The sequence below is a fragment of the Microchirus variegatus genome, assembly GCF_963457635.1.
Source record: "Microchirus variegatus genome assembly, chromosome: 17".
Lineage (NCBI taxonomy): Eukaryota > Metazoa > Chordata > Actinopteri > Pleuronectiformes > Soleidae > Microchirus > Microchirus variegatus.
The window spans coordinates 21,188,226-21,204,352 of NC_139818.1; the positions used below are offsets into that span (position 1 = coordinate 21,188,226).

Sequence of the window (16,127 nt, forward strand, 5' to 3'; positions counted from 1 at the left end):
TATATAGTTTTTTAAAAAGCTATTTACAGTATTTTATTGTTCTTTACATTTATGGTTTCACATTCTTTTTAATTACAAGGTTTTTCCATGTTATTTCATTCATTTTGAAAAAAAAAAAAAAAATTTGGAACTCATACATTTTTCGTTGGTGTTAGATTATTTATAACATAATGGTGATGAACACTGGTTGGAAGGAAGGGTCCCCCGGGGAATTTTTGCTTAGGGCCCCTACAGACTCCAGAATCGCCTCTGGTAAAACCCCACAGAGCAGAATATCCATTCTAGGGACTGAGAGGATGATCGAGGCCCAACTGAGGAGCTCAACCTGGGCTCAGGGATTTAGCATCAGATGAGGCACAGTGTTATTCCCTAAGTAAATATATCATACATCAGTTTATAACTTTGGATCTTTCCTTGAAATGGCATTGCTGCGATTATTTTGACAGGATGTAGGTGTTTTAAATGAATATTTTAACTTCCTGCAAGCACTTTATTAATAAGGATATGACTTAAATCATATTTTAGTTGCACTTATACTACTATTTTATTTCATTTATTCCTAGGTTTTTCATAGTAACAATACTGCAACGGTGTTTTTTCCATCAAAATGTTATCTGGCTTCCCATTCACCCCCCGAGCGTCTGGATTTCGTGCAAGAAGGAGACAACGGCAGATTGTACATTTGAGAATGAACAGTGTATAGATTACCACATTGTTGTCTTGTCTCCTCTTTCAGTTAATGGCTGCGATGGGAAACAATGCAGCCAAGGCCAAATATGAGCAGAAGGTTCCTGCGTTCTACTACAGACCGACACACAGCGATTGCAAGTGAGTACAATTTGCGTTTGGCCTCTTTCAAAACACAAACGCTGCGAGTTGTAAACCCTTCGATAACACGGTCCTTACATGGTTTAATAAAGCAGAAAATCCTTCCATTTCTACCAAACGGCCAAACTGCAAAAGTCAAAACAGACTTATTGTGATACCAGCACGACTGAAATGTCACGGTGTGTGTCCGTGTGTACAATAACCTTTAATTAACAAAATACCAAACGTGTTTTAACTACGTTCACTTATATTTTGACTTTTGTTCTGTAAATAACAAAGACGAGGAGTGGTTTGTTCTGTGTGCGTGTCCCAGTGGGTTGCTATTTTGCTAATGAGTGACGGCAAGCTAGCTAGCTAGCTAGCTAACGGGGTCGTACCTATGTTCCCCGTTTTTCACAAAAAAGGTCCACTTTGTATGTGACAGGGGAACATAGGGCCCTTTTTTTGAAAAAGGGTAGGTTTAGAATTAGGGTTAGAGAAAGGGTCCTATGTTCCCCCGGTCACATACAAAGCGGGGAACATAGGACCCGGGGAACATAGATACGGTCCCCTAGCTAACATTCTCCACATTTGTGCATTCTTTCTTCTGGAATTTCAAAATGTCATCAAGTGTGTCTGTGTGTAGGATAAGCATAATTTAACAAAGTGTTTAACATGTTTCATAAATATACTTTTTGTTTATAAAAAAGCAGGACTTGTTATGTGTCCTTTTTGGTTGCTATATTGCTAACAGGTGCTAGCTAGCTAATATCCGCAATGTCATTCTGACTTGTCAAAACTAGCAGTTGTGTATTCTAGCTATATAGATATCATTATGACGAGTCACAATTTGATTATCCCCAATTGAAGATATCTTTATTGTGCTTTTTATCTATATTGTGCAACTTTCCGAAAGTCGTTTAAAGTTGCAGGTATCTCGACGTTGATATCTGAAACTGTAGTTTTGACTCGTAAGAATGACGTCTGTAATTGTAATTCTGGATAGCCTGGTGTCAGCAATAAAACAACAATTAATCAATTATTAATCGTCGACAAAATTAGTCAGTGATTCATTTAGTAGTTGATTAACAATTGATTAATTGCTGTGTTAGTTAAAACACATTGAAACAGATGTGTTTCAGCTTAGTGAATATTTTCTAATTTCTTTGCTTCACATATCAAAGAAATAATTTAGACTGAGTCATTTTGGACATTTTATGCAACCAAGGACAATTAATCGAGTAAGATTAAAGGTGCATTATGTAATAAATCTAAAGCTGGCCATAAAATCCTCCTAATATGTCAAAGAGACTCAGGAATAATGTTCATATAACAAACTGAACTCACCAACAACAACAGTACAGACAAAATATTAGCATTAAAAAAAAATTATTTTGCAGACTGCAAATCACGTTTATGTTTTGAAATCATGTTTTGGCATGTGGCGCCACCTACCGTCTCAGTCTCAGCTGTCGAGCAACCACGGGTTGCCAGTTACGTCAGAAAAAGAAACCTTAAAAACCTCGGAAATGTTTAATTTGAATGTAGTAACTGTTTTTGGCCACATTCTTACATATGGCAGCTTTAAGTAGAGCGAGAGCTCAGTGCTTAAGATCCAGAGTTCCTCGAAAGTGTCTTTGAAAGCAATGATCTGCTCAAAGTTAAGCATTTTGCTTTCTTTTTAATGTGGAAAGAACAACTGATTTATTTATTAGAGAAGCCAATAAAAGAGAAGAGTAGTGAGCGAAAAAAGGATGAAAGAGGTGTGGAGCCTGCGGGGAGAATGGAAACGGTTGGAAGGGATGGAGGAGGAAACGGTGAGACAGGCTGTTGGCATGGTGATGTGCTGAGTGTGGACGTTTGTGTTCTCACACTGAGATTTGGGTTTAGATGCAGAAAAGTGCAAGCGCTGCTTCATTGTGTTTAAGGTTAGGTAACGCACATTGACGAGGAACGTGTTATAGCTGCTTTATTTACATTTTATCGCTTTTCTGTGTCATAAAAAGAGTGTTTTATTAAACTTACTGAGGTGTGTGTGTGTGTGTGTGTGTGTGTTTTCCATCTTGTCTCCAGGCTGTTGAGAGAGCAGTGGATCAGAGCCAAGTACGAGAGGAACGAGTTTGAGTTCATCGAGAAACAGGAGCCTTATTCTGCAGGTTTGTGCAAACTGCTTTTATTCCACTTCTTTGGTGACTCCAGCCCCGACAGAGCTGAGACTTTATTGCCATTCAGAAATGTATTATAATAAACATAATAAACAATAATAACTGTTATTTATTTGCATGTTTCGAGTCAGTCACACATATGGGATCTACCACTAAATATAGGACTGGAAACATTTCCCAAACAAATACCCTTTTTTTACTTTTACTTTACCTTTATACCTTTAAAGTAGATAGTAGTATATGATTTGAATGAAAGTATATCATGTTTGAGCTGTTGTGGAACATAAATTGCCTTCTTTTAAAGGCGCCATATGTAAGAATGTGGCCAACAACAGTTACTACATTCAAATTCAAACATTCTTCAAAATAGGTCTTTTAGGTTTCGTTTTCTGACGTAACTGGCAACCCGTGGTTGCTCGGGCAGCTGAGACTCTACCAACTGCAATGATTGGTAGACGGCGGTAGGTGGCGCCACATGCCAAAACATGATTTCAAAACATAAACATGATTTGCAGTCTGCAAAATATTTTTTTTAATGCAAATATTTTGTCTGTACTGTTGTTGTTGGTGAGTTCAGTTTGTTATATGAACATTATTCCTGAGTCTCTGTGACATATTAGGAGGATTTTATGGCCAGTTGATTTAGATTTATTACATAATGCACCTTTAAGTTGAAAATGTCTTCATTATTAGTTTTGCAACTTTGGAATAACCCTCTGCTCACTGCTTTGTCCCCAAATAAATGAGGCGGACACTGGATTATACTGGCAAAGATGCAAGATTAAAAAAATAAATACTTAAACAACAACAAAATAGAAATTTTAAAAAGTCAGAGGTCTCAAACTCACGGCCCGTGCCCCCCCCCCCCCAATCAATTTCATGTGGCCCTCCACTTAATATCACTTATTTCTGTCTGTTTCATAAATACATTTATAATGAACATTTATTGTCCCATATCAAAACAGACACTTTCATTAGGACATTATATTAAATGTCCTAATGAAAGCCATTAATGCGATATAATTAGGGAATACTGTGATATGATTTTTAAGCTCATTTCATCCAGACAAGACGCTGAGTGGCCCCCCAGGACATTTAAGTTTGAGACTCCTGCATTAGATCAATGAGAATTAAGACAGACAGCGTATGTTTTTATCATATTCATCTAAAAGACAAAAAATCTAATTTTATCACTAAAAACTTCCGCATTTAAGCTAAAGCACAGTTCATGTTGTGATGGTGTTACCTTGTCGTGACCCCGGTGTCCTCTTACATCACATTAAGAAAGTAACTTCCTCGTCCTGCACAGGTTTTTGTTTATCGCAGATATGATGAAGGGCCTGTTCGCTATAGTTCACAGATGGACCGCAGATGTGCATGGATTTTCACGGCTCGCTGGAGTTTTAGTTGTCTGTGTCCAGTACGGGGAGCAAAAAAATGTGTTTTATTGTCGCGGCAGACGTGTGTGTGTGGAAGGTTTCCACCCTTCCATTAGCGGGAACCTTGAAAACTCATCGGAGCAGCCAAGCCAAGCCAGGCCAGCGTGTCACTGGCTGATGCCAGTAACAGGAATTCAATTACCCTGAAACATTAATTTTGGTCTGTCATCTCATAAGTGGTTATGCGTTTGCATTTATGAGCGTAAAAGCACGTTTAAGCCTCGACACTGACAGAAAGTGCCATTTAAGTGTGTGTGTGTGTGTATGTGTGTTGGACCCAGTAATGTTGTGTGTGTATCTTCAGTATACATTTCACATCTTGTTGAAGATGAGGATATTATGACTGGATCACGGTGACCTCACCCGTTTATTGTTACAGTGGACACACGCACGCACGCACACACACACACACACACACACACACACACATTCTTGTTCTTGCTGCATACTGAGGACCGGGTAAAAGAGCTGACAAAGTGAGGACCAGCATTTCCACTTTATAAATCAACACAATTACAAATATCTACTTCATGAATGACATCTACTAAAATTTGACCCAAAATGTTTGGTCCAAAATTTGAAAAAAAAAAAGACAAAAAAATTGATGCAACATTTTTGGTCCAAAATTTGAAAAAAAAAATGACAAAAAAATTGATGCAACATTTTTGGTCCAAAATTTGAAAAAAAAAATTTGACCCAAAATGTTTGGTCAAAAATTTGAAAAAAAATGACGCACAATTTTTGGTCCAAAATGTGAAAAAAAAAATTTGACCCAAAATGTTTTGTCAAAAATTTGAAAAAAAATGACGCAAAATTTTTGGTTCCAAAATTTGAAAAAAAAAAAATTGGACCCAAGATGTTTGGTCCAAAATTTGAAAAAAAATTTTGACGCAAAATGTTTGGTCCAAAATTTGACAAAAACTCATACTATATACTCGTCGTCCAAAATTTGAATTTTTTTATTTTTTTGACAAAGAGTATAGCATGTTATAGCAACCTAAGGAAGTGATTTCAATGAAAACAAAGTGAGGACCGACCAAAATGTCCTCACTCCGTAAAAATGTCCTCACTTTGTTGGTTAAAAACCCTCACTGGTCCTCAGTATGGCGCAAGTACAAGAACACACACCCACACACACACACACACACACACACACACGTTTTAATATCTTAGTGAGGACACATCATTGACATAATGCATTCTCTAACCCTAACCCTAACCCTTACCTTAACTATCACACGTAAGTGCCTAACCTTAAACCTAACCCTAACCTAACCTACACCACAAGCCGGATAAGTAGGCCTGTGCAACAGCGTTTTAACCTCCTAACCTCTAACCCCAACCCTAACCCAATTCTAACCCTAAAACCAAGTCTTCACCCTGAAAAAAGCCATTTAAAGTTGTGGGACTTGGCCAAAATGTTTACACAAGGATAGGTTTTTACATGTTTAATACCTTAACTATCACAAAAAAGTGCCTAACCTGACCCCTAACCCTAACCTTAACCCAATTCTAACCCTAAAACCAAGTCTTAACCCTGAAAAAAGCCAAAGTTGTGGGACTGCCAAAATGTCCCCACAAGGATAGGTTTTAACATTTTTAATACCTTAACTTTCACAAAAAAATGCCTAACCCTAACCCTTAACCCAATTCTAACCCTAAAACTAATCTTAAGGCTTAAAGGTTTGGGAATTGGCCAAAATGTACATGTTTACTACCTTAACTATCACAAAAAAATACCTAACCTTACCCTTACCCCTAACCCTAACCTAACCCTAACCTAACCCTAACCTTAACCCAATTCCAACCCTAAAACACGTGTCAAACTCATGGCCCGGGGGCCAAATGAGGCCCCCCACGTCATTTTATGTGGCCCGCAAGGTCTATGCTGCTTTAATGCGTGTGTTGACCATAAACTACATTTCCCGCAATGCACGGCGATTGTGTAACCGTGAAGTCACGGCATCCCGCCACTGGATTGCTAGTGTAACATTGTATATGCATCAAATTGAGATTGCAATATCCACAAATGATACCAAAAATATCCAGGAAGAGAAAGACTGATGCAGACGGAATGCGGTTTGTGCTTCAAGCAGAAAAACCGGTACGTCTTTTGTGTTACGAGGCCGTGTCGGTCGTGAAAGAAGAACAATCTGTGTTGGCATGTTGACGCCAAACAAGGAGCCAAGTGTGCCAAAGTTAGCCGGCAAGAAAAACAACAAATTGTCAAAGAATTAAAAGGCAAAACTGCGATCGCAGCAGAATGTGTTCACAAAAGCCAGAACCAAAAAACGATGCGGCGGTGAAAGCCGCACTCATGCTTCAAAGTCTCTTTCTGAGGGTACGTTTACATTAAGTTACATTTATTCTGTCTTACAGTTACATCTGGGCCCTTTGAGGGCAACCAATATGCTGATGTGGCCCTCAGTGAAAATGGGTTTGACACCCCTGCCCTAAAACTAAGTCTTAACCCTGAAAAAGCCCTTTAAAGTTGTGGGACTTGGTCAAAATGTCCCCACAAGGATAGGTTTTTACATGTTTAATAGCTTAACTATCACAAAAAAGTGCCTAACCTTACCCCTGCCCATAACCCTAACCCAATTGTAACCCTAAAACTAAGTCTTAACCCTGAAAAAGCCCTTTAAAGTTGTGGGACTTGGTCAAAATGTCCCCACAAGGATAGGTTTTAACATGTTTAATACCTTAACTATCACAAAAAAGTGCCTAACCTTACCCCTAACCCTAACCTTAACCCAATTCTAACCCTAAAACCAAGTCTTCACCCTGAAAAAGCCCTTCAAAGTCGTGAGGCTTGGACAAAATGTCCCCACAAGGATAGGTTTTTACATGTTTAATACCTTAACTATCACAAAAAAGTGCCTAACCTTACCCCTGCCCATAACCCTAACCCAATTCTAACCCTAAAACCAAGTCTTAACCCTGAAAAAGCCCTTTAAAGTTGTGAGGCTAGGCCAAAATGTCCCCATAAGGATAGTTTTTTTAAATGTTTAAGACCTCATAAAGATACAGTATAAACAAAGTGTGTGTGTGTGTGTGTGTGTGTGTGTGTGTACAGTAGCCTCGGAAGCAGCCAGCGTGGACATTGATCACTTATGCAAAACGATAAAGCGGAAAAAAGAGGAAGGAACAGAGATCGAAAGGGAAGGAGGGGACGAAGGGTGGGGGGGGGCGATCGATGATCGATGAGGTAATGCTAGCGTCGGCAAATGTTTCACGTCAGAATGTCGCAGTCACGCGCACACACACAATCTTAACCTACACACAATTCTAACCCTAAAACCAAGCCTTAACCCTTAAAAAGGCTCCTTTCAGAAGTGACAAGTCAAAATGTCCTCACTTTCCCCAAGATGTCCTCACAAGGAAACTCACACATGAGACTCTGGTGTAGAGTGACTCGTTGTTTTTGTTTGCGTTGTCACTGTTGCATGAGCCTGGAATCGCAGGTGAAGGGACAGCGAAGGCGTCACGATGACTGCGCACATTTCAGTAAACCTCGGCTCGTCTCTCGCCTCCACACAGCTGGCTAATCTCTGCTGGACGCGAGGGTCGACGTGATATTTTGGAAAGTTACAGAAAATGGGGAAATGTTTGGAGCGAGAGTGTAAATCCACCGTGAAATCACTCGTTGGTTTGTGAACTCCTGTTTTTAAGCTCGGTGTGTAGTGTTTTTTTTTGCTGTTTTTTTTTAGTTTAGAACCAGCTGTCTCACTGTGTTCCCGCTCAAACACATGCTGTATTTGACTCTAAATGGAGCTGTTATTTACAATATGGACACCGTGTTGTGTTGATGAAGACGGTACGGATGCAATACGTTTATTCAGAACTCTATATGAAACGAAAAAATACACACAAAAAGGAACTTGTACGGGCTACGGTATTTTTTTTAATTAAAAAAAATGTCACAACTGGGATTGCAAAATTCTGGGAATTTTCAAATTGGGAAACTTTCCATGGGCATGCACTGGAATTTTTTTTTTTTTTTTTTTTATTGTTTACACACATTTTCTGAAAGCTTGCCTCATGCTCTCACAACTCTACACACAAAATCCAAAAAACACACACACACAATGGGCAAAACCCCCTCAATTCTCCTGCAAAATGCAACTTAACATTCAAAACAATGTTATTTCTTCTCAAAATGGTATTTTGTTTTCAAATGACACACACGAACCATCATATCAACAGACATTTATAAGAACTAGTTGAACACTGATGTGCTCTATGTAAAACACTATGATGAATGGAAAACACTTCTTCTTCATCGATCATAATGACTTAGGCCTTTTTTAGTGTTTAGTGTTACACTAACTACAGACAGTACATACATAAGTGTGTAAAATAAATATTTTAGAATATTTTTTTATAGGCCCTGTGATGGACTGGTGAACTGTCCAGGGTGTGACCCCGCCGATCGCCCTATGTCACCTCGCGACCCTCCGGTGGAGGATGAAGCGTTAGATAATGGATGGATTGTTTTTATACTCAAAACACACAAATACACAGTAACAAATATATTGTATTCCTATGTATTTCCCACAAAAACAATGTACACAGTGTACATTTGTGCACCTTTTATTCTAATGCACTGATTGCAAATTGTAAACCTGTGTCACAGGTGTTTTCCCATGTGATGAGTCAGTTTGCATAGTAGGGAAATTAACTTTGGAATTTTGAATGACAGTGTGTTCCTTGTGAAAACAAGAGATTTTCTTCATGAAAATTGTGCCAAATGCAGAGAATTGTGTGTAGTGTTTTGAAAAAAAGTGTGTTTTACAACTGCAATTTGAGTGTAAAGCAGGAATTGTGCTTGTAGTTTAGCAGAGCTGGTTCAGGGGGTTGGTTGGTGCATGAGTTACCTGTTGTGGTCATTGTGTCTCAAGTACCAGAATTTGTGTGTAAACAATTGAGAAAAACCGTAATTACAGGTTGGCAACTAAAATATAGTTACCGTATATAGTGTAATTGTGGCTAAAACCAAAACTTTGATGCAAATATGGTTGAATATCATTGCTGTTCTTACATCACATGCACAGATGATTTATATAAACCAAAAATAAATGTTATATATATTTTGATCTGTCTAATTATCTGTATATACAGTTTTTTGTTTTTTTTACCTATTTTATCCCAAAAATATCCAGTTAAATCTCATAAATACCGTTGGAAAGTTTCCAAATTTGGAATATTTCCAAAATCCCTGAACCAAAGTTCCCATGGAAAGTTACTGGAAATGTACCCTCTCTAACATAATCGTTTATTTTACCTGTTTTATTCAACATTTCCTGGAAATTCTCATAAATTCCCATGGAAATTTTCCAATTTTGTAATATTTCCAAAATTCCTGATAGTGTACAGGGAATTGTCCACCCTTTTTGCAACCCAAGAACCTATATTTTTCTACTTACAATATTGTGAAAACAGACTAAACTTCTACATAAACTTTATAAACACTCTGTCATTATCTCTTGTTAAACCCACCTTCATTCATTTTCATTACGGCGATTGTCGTTAATTTGACCGTCAACACTCAGCAGAATAGTTTAAATCGCTCGAATGGCAAATAGTCACTTTTGTGTCGGTTCAGCATCGGGCCACAGAAACGGGTCCAGATTTGAGATGTAAAAAACACGCATTAGTGCGACTCTGAATGGAGCATCGTATCATTCAGAGGATGTTGATTGGTACAGAGACGGTAGAATCTCTGTCTTTGTGCTGAATCATGCTGCGTTCACTGTCTCATGCTGCGTTCACTGTCTCACCACCTCCTCGTGTCCCCTGTGCTGTGTTTTCTCACTCACACACTGTTCTCCGTGTTCTTCTCCAGATTTTAAAAACGATCTCCAGTTTCAGTGGATGTTCTTTCCGAATCGTCACCGAATCGGTACATCACCTCTGTGTCTGTCGATACGATCTTCTCATCCGTTCCGTGTACGTTTCCCGCCCGTCTCTCTCTCTACCCAGGGTACCGAGAGGGGTTTCTATGGAAACGAGGCCGAGACAACGGTCAGTTCCTCAGCCGAAAGTTCATCCTGTCGGAGAGGGAGGGCGCGCTCAAGTACTTCAACAAGCAGGACGTAAGCGAGAGCTGCTGTTTAACACATAACATTGTTATGTGTTAACATGAACATTAAAGGGATAGTTCGGAATTCTGGACCTATAAGACCTATTTTCCAACTCAGCCGGTGAGATGGAGACGTCTGGAGACGTTTTCAAGAAATTTCATTCAGTTCTTCTAGTTGCCGAGTTCGCTGATGCTAAGGCTAGCGCAAGTCAATAAAACAAGTTAGCATGGCATTAGCAACACTCATAGCGACTCCACAGTGCACCCGAGGCAAATCGATTGTAACGACAGACTATCGACGTACATATCTGTGTTGATAGAATGATATTTGAAACAAAACTAACGTCGCATTGCATGAATTTTTGAGGGACTACTTTCTCAGCACTATACTTCCGGCAGCGGAATCAGTCCGCCGCTGCCGGAAGTATGACGCGCTGCTGCTGCTGCTGAGACATAAATCCTTCAAATTGCAAGGTTGGTTTTATTTCAAACATTCTATCAACACAGATATGTACATCTATAGTCTGCCGCTACAATCGATTTGCCTCAGGTGCACTGTGGAGTCGGTATGAGTGTTTTTAATGCCATGCTAACTTGTATCATTGACTTGCGCTAGCCATAGCATCAGCGAACTCAGCAACTAGAAGAACTGAATTAAAGGTGACATAGAGTGGTCCTGTTGCACATAAATGTTAGTTATGGAGGTCTACTTACATATATTAACTTGTTTTTATGGTCAAAAACCTCCTAGTTGCTGTAAAATACCTCTTTTCTGACAGTGTTTTTCAGCCGCGATGTTTCAGAGTGAACTTTCACCCCCAGAAGACAGAGTCTTGTGATTGGCCAGTACTATCCAGCACATCCGTTCTCAGAAGCGCAGCGCCCCCCTCTGGAACGGCGGATGCACTGCTCCTCATTATCAAAACATTGTTTTAACAGTGTTTAAAAATAGCTTCTTCACGACTCCCCGCCGCAGTCCCTTTTATGACTTTAAACCGGAGTCAGACCCAGAGTCAGAAGACACTGTCGCTCGTGAAACACCTCCACAACGGACGTTATTCTTCTTCTGCTGTTCAATGTACGCAACCGGAGTGCCCGGACTAGTGCCCGGAGCAGGACGATCGGTTGTTCAGGAGAATCGCTGCTTACGTAACTATTACGGGATTTTCAGTGATCTCGTTGAGCCCCGAGATTACAATAAAACACAACGTTCTCAGCAATGGCTGAACTGTTTGTTTTGAACCGTCAGGGCTTCATAAACAAGGTAATGACGCAGATACACACCAAAAAAAACAGCGATAATAGGAACTTCCGGTCTAGTTCCGCTTTAAATTTCTTGAAAACGTCTCCAGACGTCTCCATCACACCTGCTGAGTTGGAAAAAAGGTCTTATGTCAAAAAAATTCCGTACTATCACTTTAATGTCAATCGTCTGTTTCCCCGTCAAAGGCCCGGGATCCCAAGGCGTTGATGAAAATCGAGACCCTGAACGCGACCTTCCAGCCGGCCAAGATCGGGAACCCGTGCGGCCTTCAGATCACCTACCTGAAAGACAACAGCACAAGGAACATCTTCGTCTACCACAGTGATGCCAAGGTGCGATTATCCACCTGTATCTTATTCTCAAAGACACTGTCCATGTTTCCTGCTTTATTTAAGGACATAAAGAGATGTCCCCTTTGAGACTTAAAGAGCTGTGCCCTCTGCTGGCCGAGCTGCGTCACTGACGTGAGTTCACCGGGTTCGCTGTCACTCTCTCACGACGCCTTCACTGACGTCAGGGAAATTAAGCCGGAAGGGAAATGATTCACCTGGACTGGCACTGGTTTATTGGTCGATGATTGATCGTACTGTCGTTCGTTTACTTCACAGGAGATGATCGACTGGTTCAATGCCATCAGAGCGGCAAGGTTCCACTACCTGCAAGTGGCTTTTCCTGGAGCGGGTGACGAGGAGGTGAGTCACTGATCCTGTGGATGTTAGAGCGACAACTAAGGTCTATTTTCTCAATTAATTGAGTGTATGTTTGGTCCAGAAAATGTTGAATAAAACACGTTTTGAGTGTTTTTTTAAGTGACTTCTTGTCCTTGAACTTTCCTCTCTGCCTTATTTGATGTTTTTAAGTCAGTGACTTAAACGTTTTATGGTTTTATTGCTGTGTGTTTTTATGGTTTTATGTATTTATACATGTTTTTAATCCAGTGTTAGCTACGGGATACTTGAATTTCCCCAAGAGGATGATTAAAAAAGAAAGGACTGGTGCACTCTTAGAAATAAAAGTGCTGAGTAGAACCAGATAAGGTTCTTCGGCTTGTCTTCATAGGAGAACCCTTTTAAAGGGTTCCACCAAGAACCCTTTATTCAGGAAAGGGGTTTTAAAGGGTTCTCTGGATCAAAATGGTTCTTACTGGAACCATTGGTGTTACCAAGAACCCTTGAAAAACCCTTTATTTTGGGAAAAGGGTTTTTCAGAAGCAAATGGTTCCAGGTAGAACCTCAGCCCTCGTAGAAGAACCCTTTTGGAACCCTTATTTCTAAGAGTGTGTGTCCAAATACCTGGAAATGATGGTTCTTAGAAGTCTTGTTTTGTCCACAAACCGAAATTATTCAGTTTTTCAATGATTTCTTTGTCAAATGGAGCAAAGAAACCTGAAAATATTCCCATTTAAGAAGCTGAAAAAGCAGAAAATGTGTTGCAATTACTTGAAAACGACTCTAAAACCACATAATCGATCGCTTAATAGTTGAAAAACTAGTTGCGGCCCTGCACGGATGACATACAGAAAGCATAAAATGTGCAATGTTATTTAATAATTCATGTATATTCTTATTCATTGTGACTTTGTTGTGTCTCAGCTGGTTCCCAAACTGACCAGAAACTTTATGAAGGAAGGATTTATGGAGAAAACAGGCCCTAAGGTTTGTGCTGTGGCTGAATCCACTGGATCTGCTGCTTTACAGTGACATTAACTTCACTTATTGATGGAAATTCCTTAAAAAATAACACATATTTATCAAAACTATATATTTTTTTACTATCTAGGGTGTAGTAATTTCACAAAACTCAATTTTATAACACAAAAAACATGTAGCAAAAACTGTTCAATTGTAATTTTGGCCATTTTCTCTTGTTTTCCACAGCACACAGAAGGTTTTAAAAAGAGATGGTTCACCATGGACGACAGGAGACTCATGTATTTTAAAGACCCGCTGGTAAGAGGAAGCTGCTCTTTTGCTTTGTTCAGACCCGCGTCTGAAGTGTCTCTCATCCCACGTGTCCCCTCGTCCGTTCCCTCAGGACGCTTACGCCCGCGGCGAGGTCTTCATCGGCAGTAAGGAGAACAGCTACACCGTCCTGTCCGGCTTGCCTCCGTCCACTCAGGGCTGCCACTGGAACCACGGCATCACCATCGGCACGCCGGACCGGAAGTTTCTGTTCGCCTGCGAGACGGAGGCCGAGCAGCGGGAATGGATATCGGCCTTTCAGCGCGTCATTAATCGACCGATGAGACCACAGGAATATGCCGGTACAAGGAATAGAAGTTTCCCTGATATGCTTTTAAAAGATATAGTTCTTTTGCTGCTTTATCCTAAACTAAGACAATCTTTAAAGGCGCCATATGTAAGAATGTGGCCAAAAAACGGTTACTACATTCAAATTGACGTAACTGGCAACCCGTGGTCGAGACTCTACTGACTGCAATGATTGGTAGACGGCGGTAGGTGGCGCCACATGCCAAAACATGATTTCAAAACATAAACTATGGCTGAATCCCAATTCCACCCCTTAGGTGGCCCTGCCCCTTAACCCTTATGAGAAATGAGACAGCACTACCCCTCACATGAACGCGCAAAAACAAGGGGTAGGGGGAAGGGGGAGGGCTAAGGGGTGGAATTGGGATTCAGCCCAAGATTTGCAGTCTGCAAAATATTTTTTTTAATGCAAATATTTTGGCTGTACTGAGTTCAGTTTGTTATATGAACATTATTCGTGAGTCTCTGTGACATATTAGGAGGATTTTATGGCCAGTTGCTTTAGATTTATTACATAATGCACCTTTAAGTTTATCGATTGAGGTTGTTGATCCACCTAAGAGATCCAATCAGAATCACAATCAGGTTTGTTGCCAGGTAGAGTTTACACAATACTAGGAATTTGCTCCGGTCAGTGACAGATAGAGAAAGACTGATAAATAATAGAAAACAAAAGAGATTATTTAACCACAGATCTGTGCGGCAGGTTCACCCTTATACACACTATACAACTCCTTATATGGACATCCTGGTGGTGTGTGTTTAAAGGTCACATCTTCAGGCTTTCTTCGTCTTCAAATGTGTCGTTGAGTCAAAGTTATGATTAATTTTATTCGCTTTTATTATTAGTTTTAGTGATAATTGTTAAAAAGTCACAAAATCTACTGTTTTTCTTTTTCTTTTGTTGGTAAAAATTAGCCAAATATTACAAATTCAATCCAATTATTACTATTTACTCAGGTGTGTTTATATAGTTGCCTAAAATAATAATGAAAAAAATGTATGCCTAGTTTGTGCTGAAAAATAAGGATATTAGACTCTATATCGCACCTCTGTAAAGTCATTATTCATTTTATTTTATTTTATCACATATTTCTTGTTTTTTAGTGATAATTGTGCAGAAGTGTGACTTAAATTGACAGTTTTTCTTTTTTTTTGGTCATAAAAATGAGCCGAGCGAACTTCAAATTCAACAATTTTTCAATACCTTTTTTTTTTTTTTAGTACATTTTACACAGGTGTGTTTATATAGTTGGTGAAAATGGAGGAAAAAATATATAATAATTCCATCAGTTTACTTAGGTTTTGCTGATAAAAAAAAACCTTAGGATATAACTATAAGACAAGCCCATATTTAACATGGTAATGTAAAAATAAAGAAATGAAAACAGAAGTCAGTGCAACCTGGGACCTGGTGCAAGTCGTGTTATATGAAAACTACTGATCTGTCGGTGTAATATAGAGGCTTAATCTGCAGCCAATCGCCTTCTCTTATTGTTAAAGCCTTCAGGTCTTTGCTGTTTGAAATCCTCTTGTTTAGATTTCACAAAAAAACACTGATATTTCTCTGTGGAGTTTGGTGTGAGAGAGAGATACGAGTTCCCCTTTATACCCACATATACCCTGAGTCTTTTGGACATTGTTTTCCCGTTATTCTCATGTCTTTACCGACTGCTGCGTCTCTCTCTCTCTCTCTCTTTGCAGTGGAGGCTCATTTCAAACACAAGCCTTGAAAAATGCCGCCCCCTGCAGGAATTCGCAGGAAATGCCACACAGTCCAGTGTCCAGTCCGATCAGAGCCGCAGACGGTGGTGGTGGTGAGGGGTGGAGGGTGGAGGGTGGTTGGGTCAAAACATGGTTGGACACTTTGAGAAGAGGAAGACGCAGGAACAGACAGAGGAGACTCCAACGCTGAAGGAACTGAAAAACACGCTTGTTCTGAGGCTAAAGAATAGGTGATGTCATCCCTGTTGCACCTACCAGGGCCTTGTGCTATACATTATCTCGCCGTCCACCCCCCCCCCCCCCCCATCGTCCCCTCTCCTCGTGAATGGTGCATTCTCCCTGTAATCTAATGTAATTATGTAATCTAGAGTCATT

The 16,127-nt window shown here is 39.9% G+C and overlaps 1 protein-coding gene across 1 annotated transcript; it reads left to right on the forward strand.

The window, feature by feature from the left end:
* Positions 1 to 736: 736 nt before the first annotated feature.
* LOC310939535 (arf-GAP with dual PH domain-containing protein 1-like) lies at positions 737 to 15,832 on the forward strand. The gene is made up of 9 exons (XM_083904308.1): positions 737 to 828; positions 2,881 to 2,963; positions 10,394 to 10,506; positions 11,943 to 12,089; positions 12,366 to 12,449; positions 13,350 to 13,412; positions 13,635 to 13,706; positions 13,792 to 14,020; positions 15,732 to 15,832. The coding sequence occupies exons 1-9, from the start codon at positions 740 to 742 to the stop codon at positions 15,758 to 15,760; spliced, it is 909 nt and encodes a 302-aa protein (XP_083760434.1). The 5' UTR covers positions 737 to 739; the 3' UTR covers positions 15,761 to 15,832.
* The last annotated feature ends 295 nt before the right edge of the window (positions 15,833 to 16,127 follow it).

Coding starts and splice junctions, on each gene's coding strand:
- LOC310939535 (XM_083904308.1), top strand. CDS start 740: ATGGCTGCGATGGGAAACAATGCAGCCAAGGCCAAATATGAGCAGAAG. Junction 829..2,880: donor CCGACACACAGCGATTGCAA/GTGAGTACAATT, acceptor TCTTGTCTCCAG/GCTGTTGAGAGAGCAGTGGA. Junction 12,090..12,365: donor TCTACCACAGTGATGCCAAG/GTGCGATTATCC, acceptor TTTACTTCACAG/GAGATGATCGACTGGTTCAA.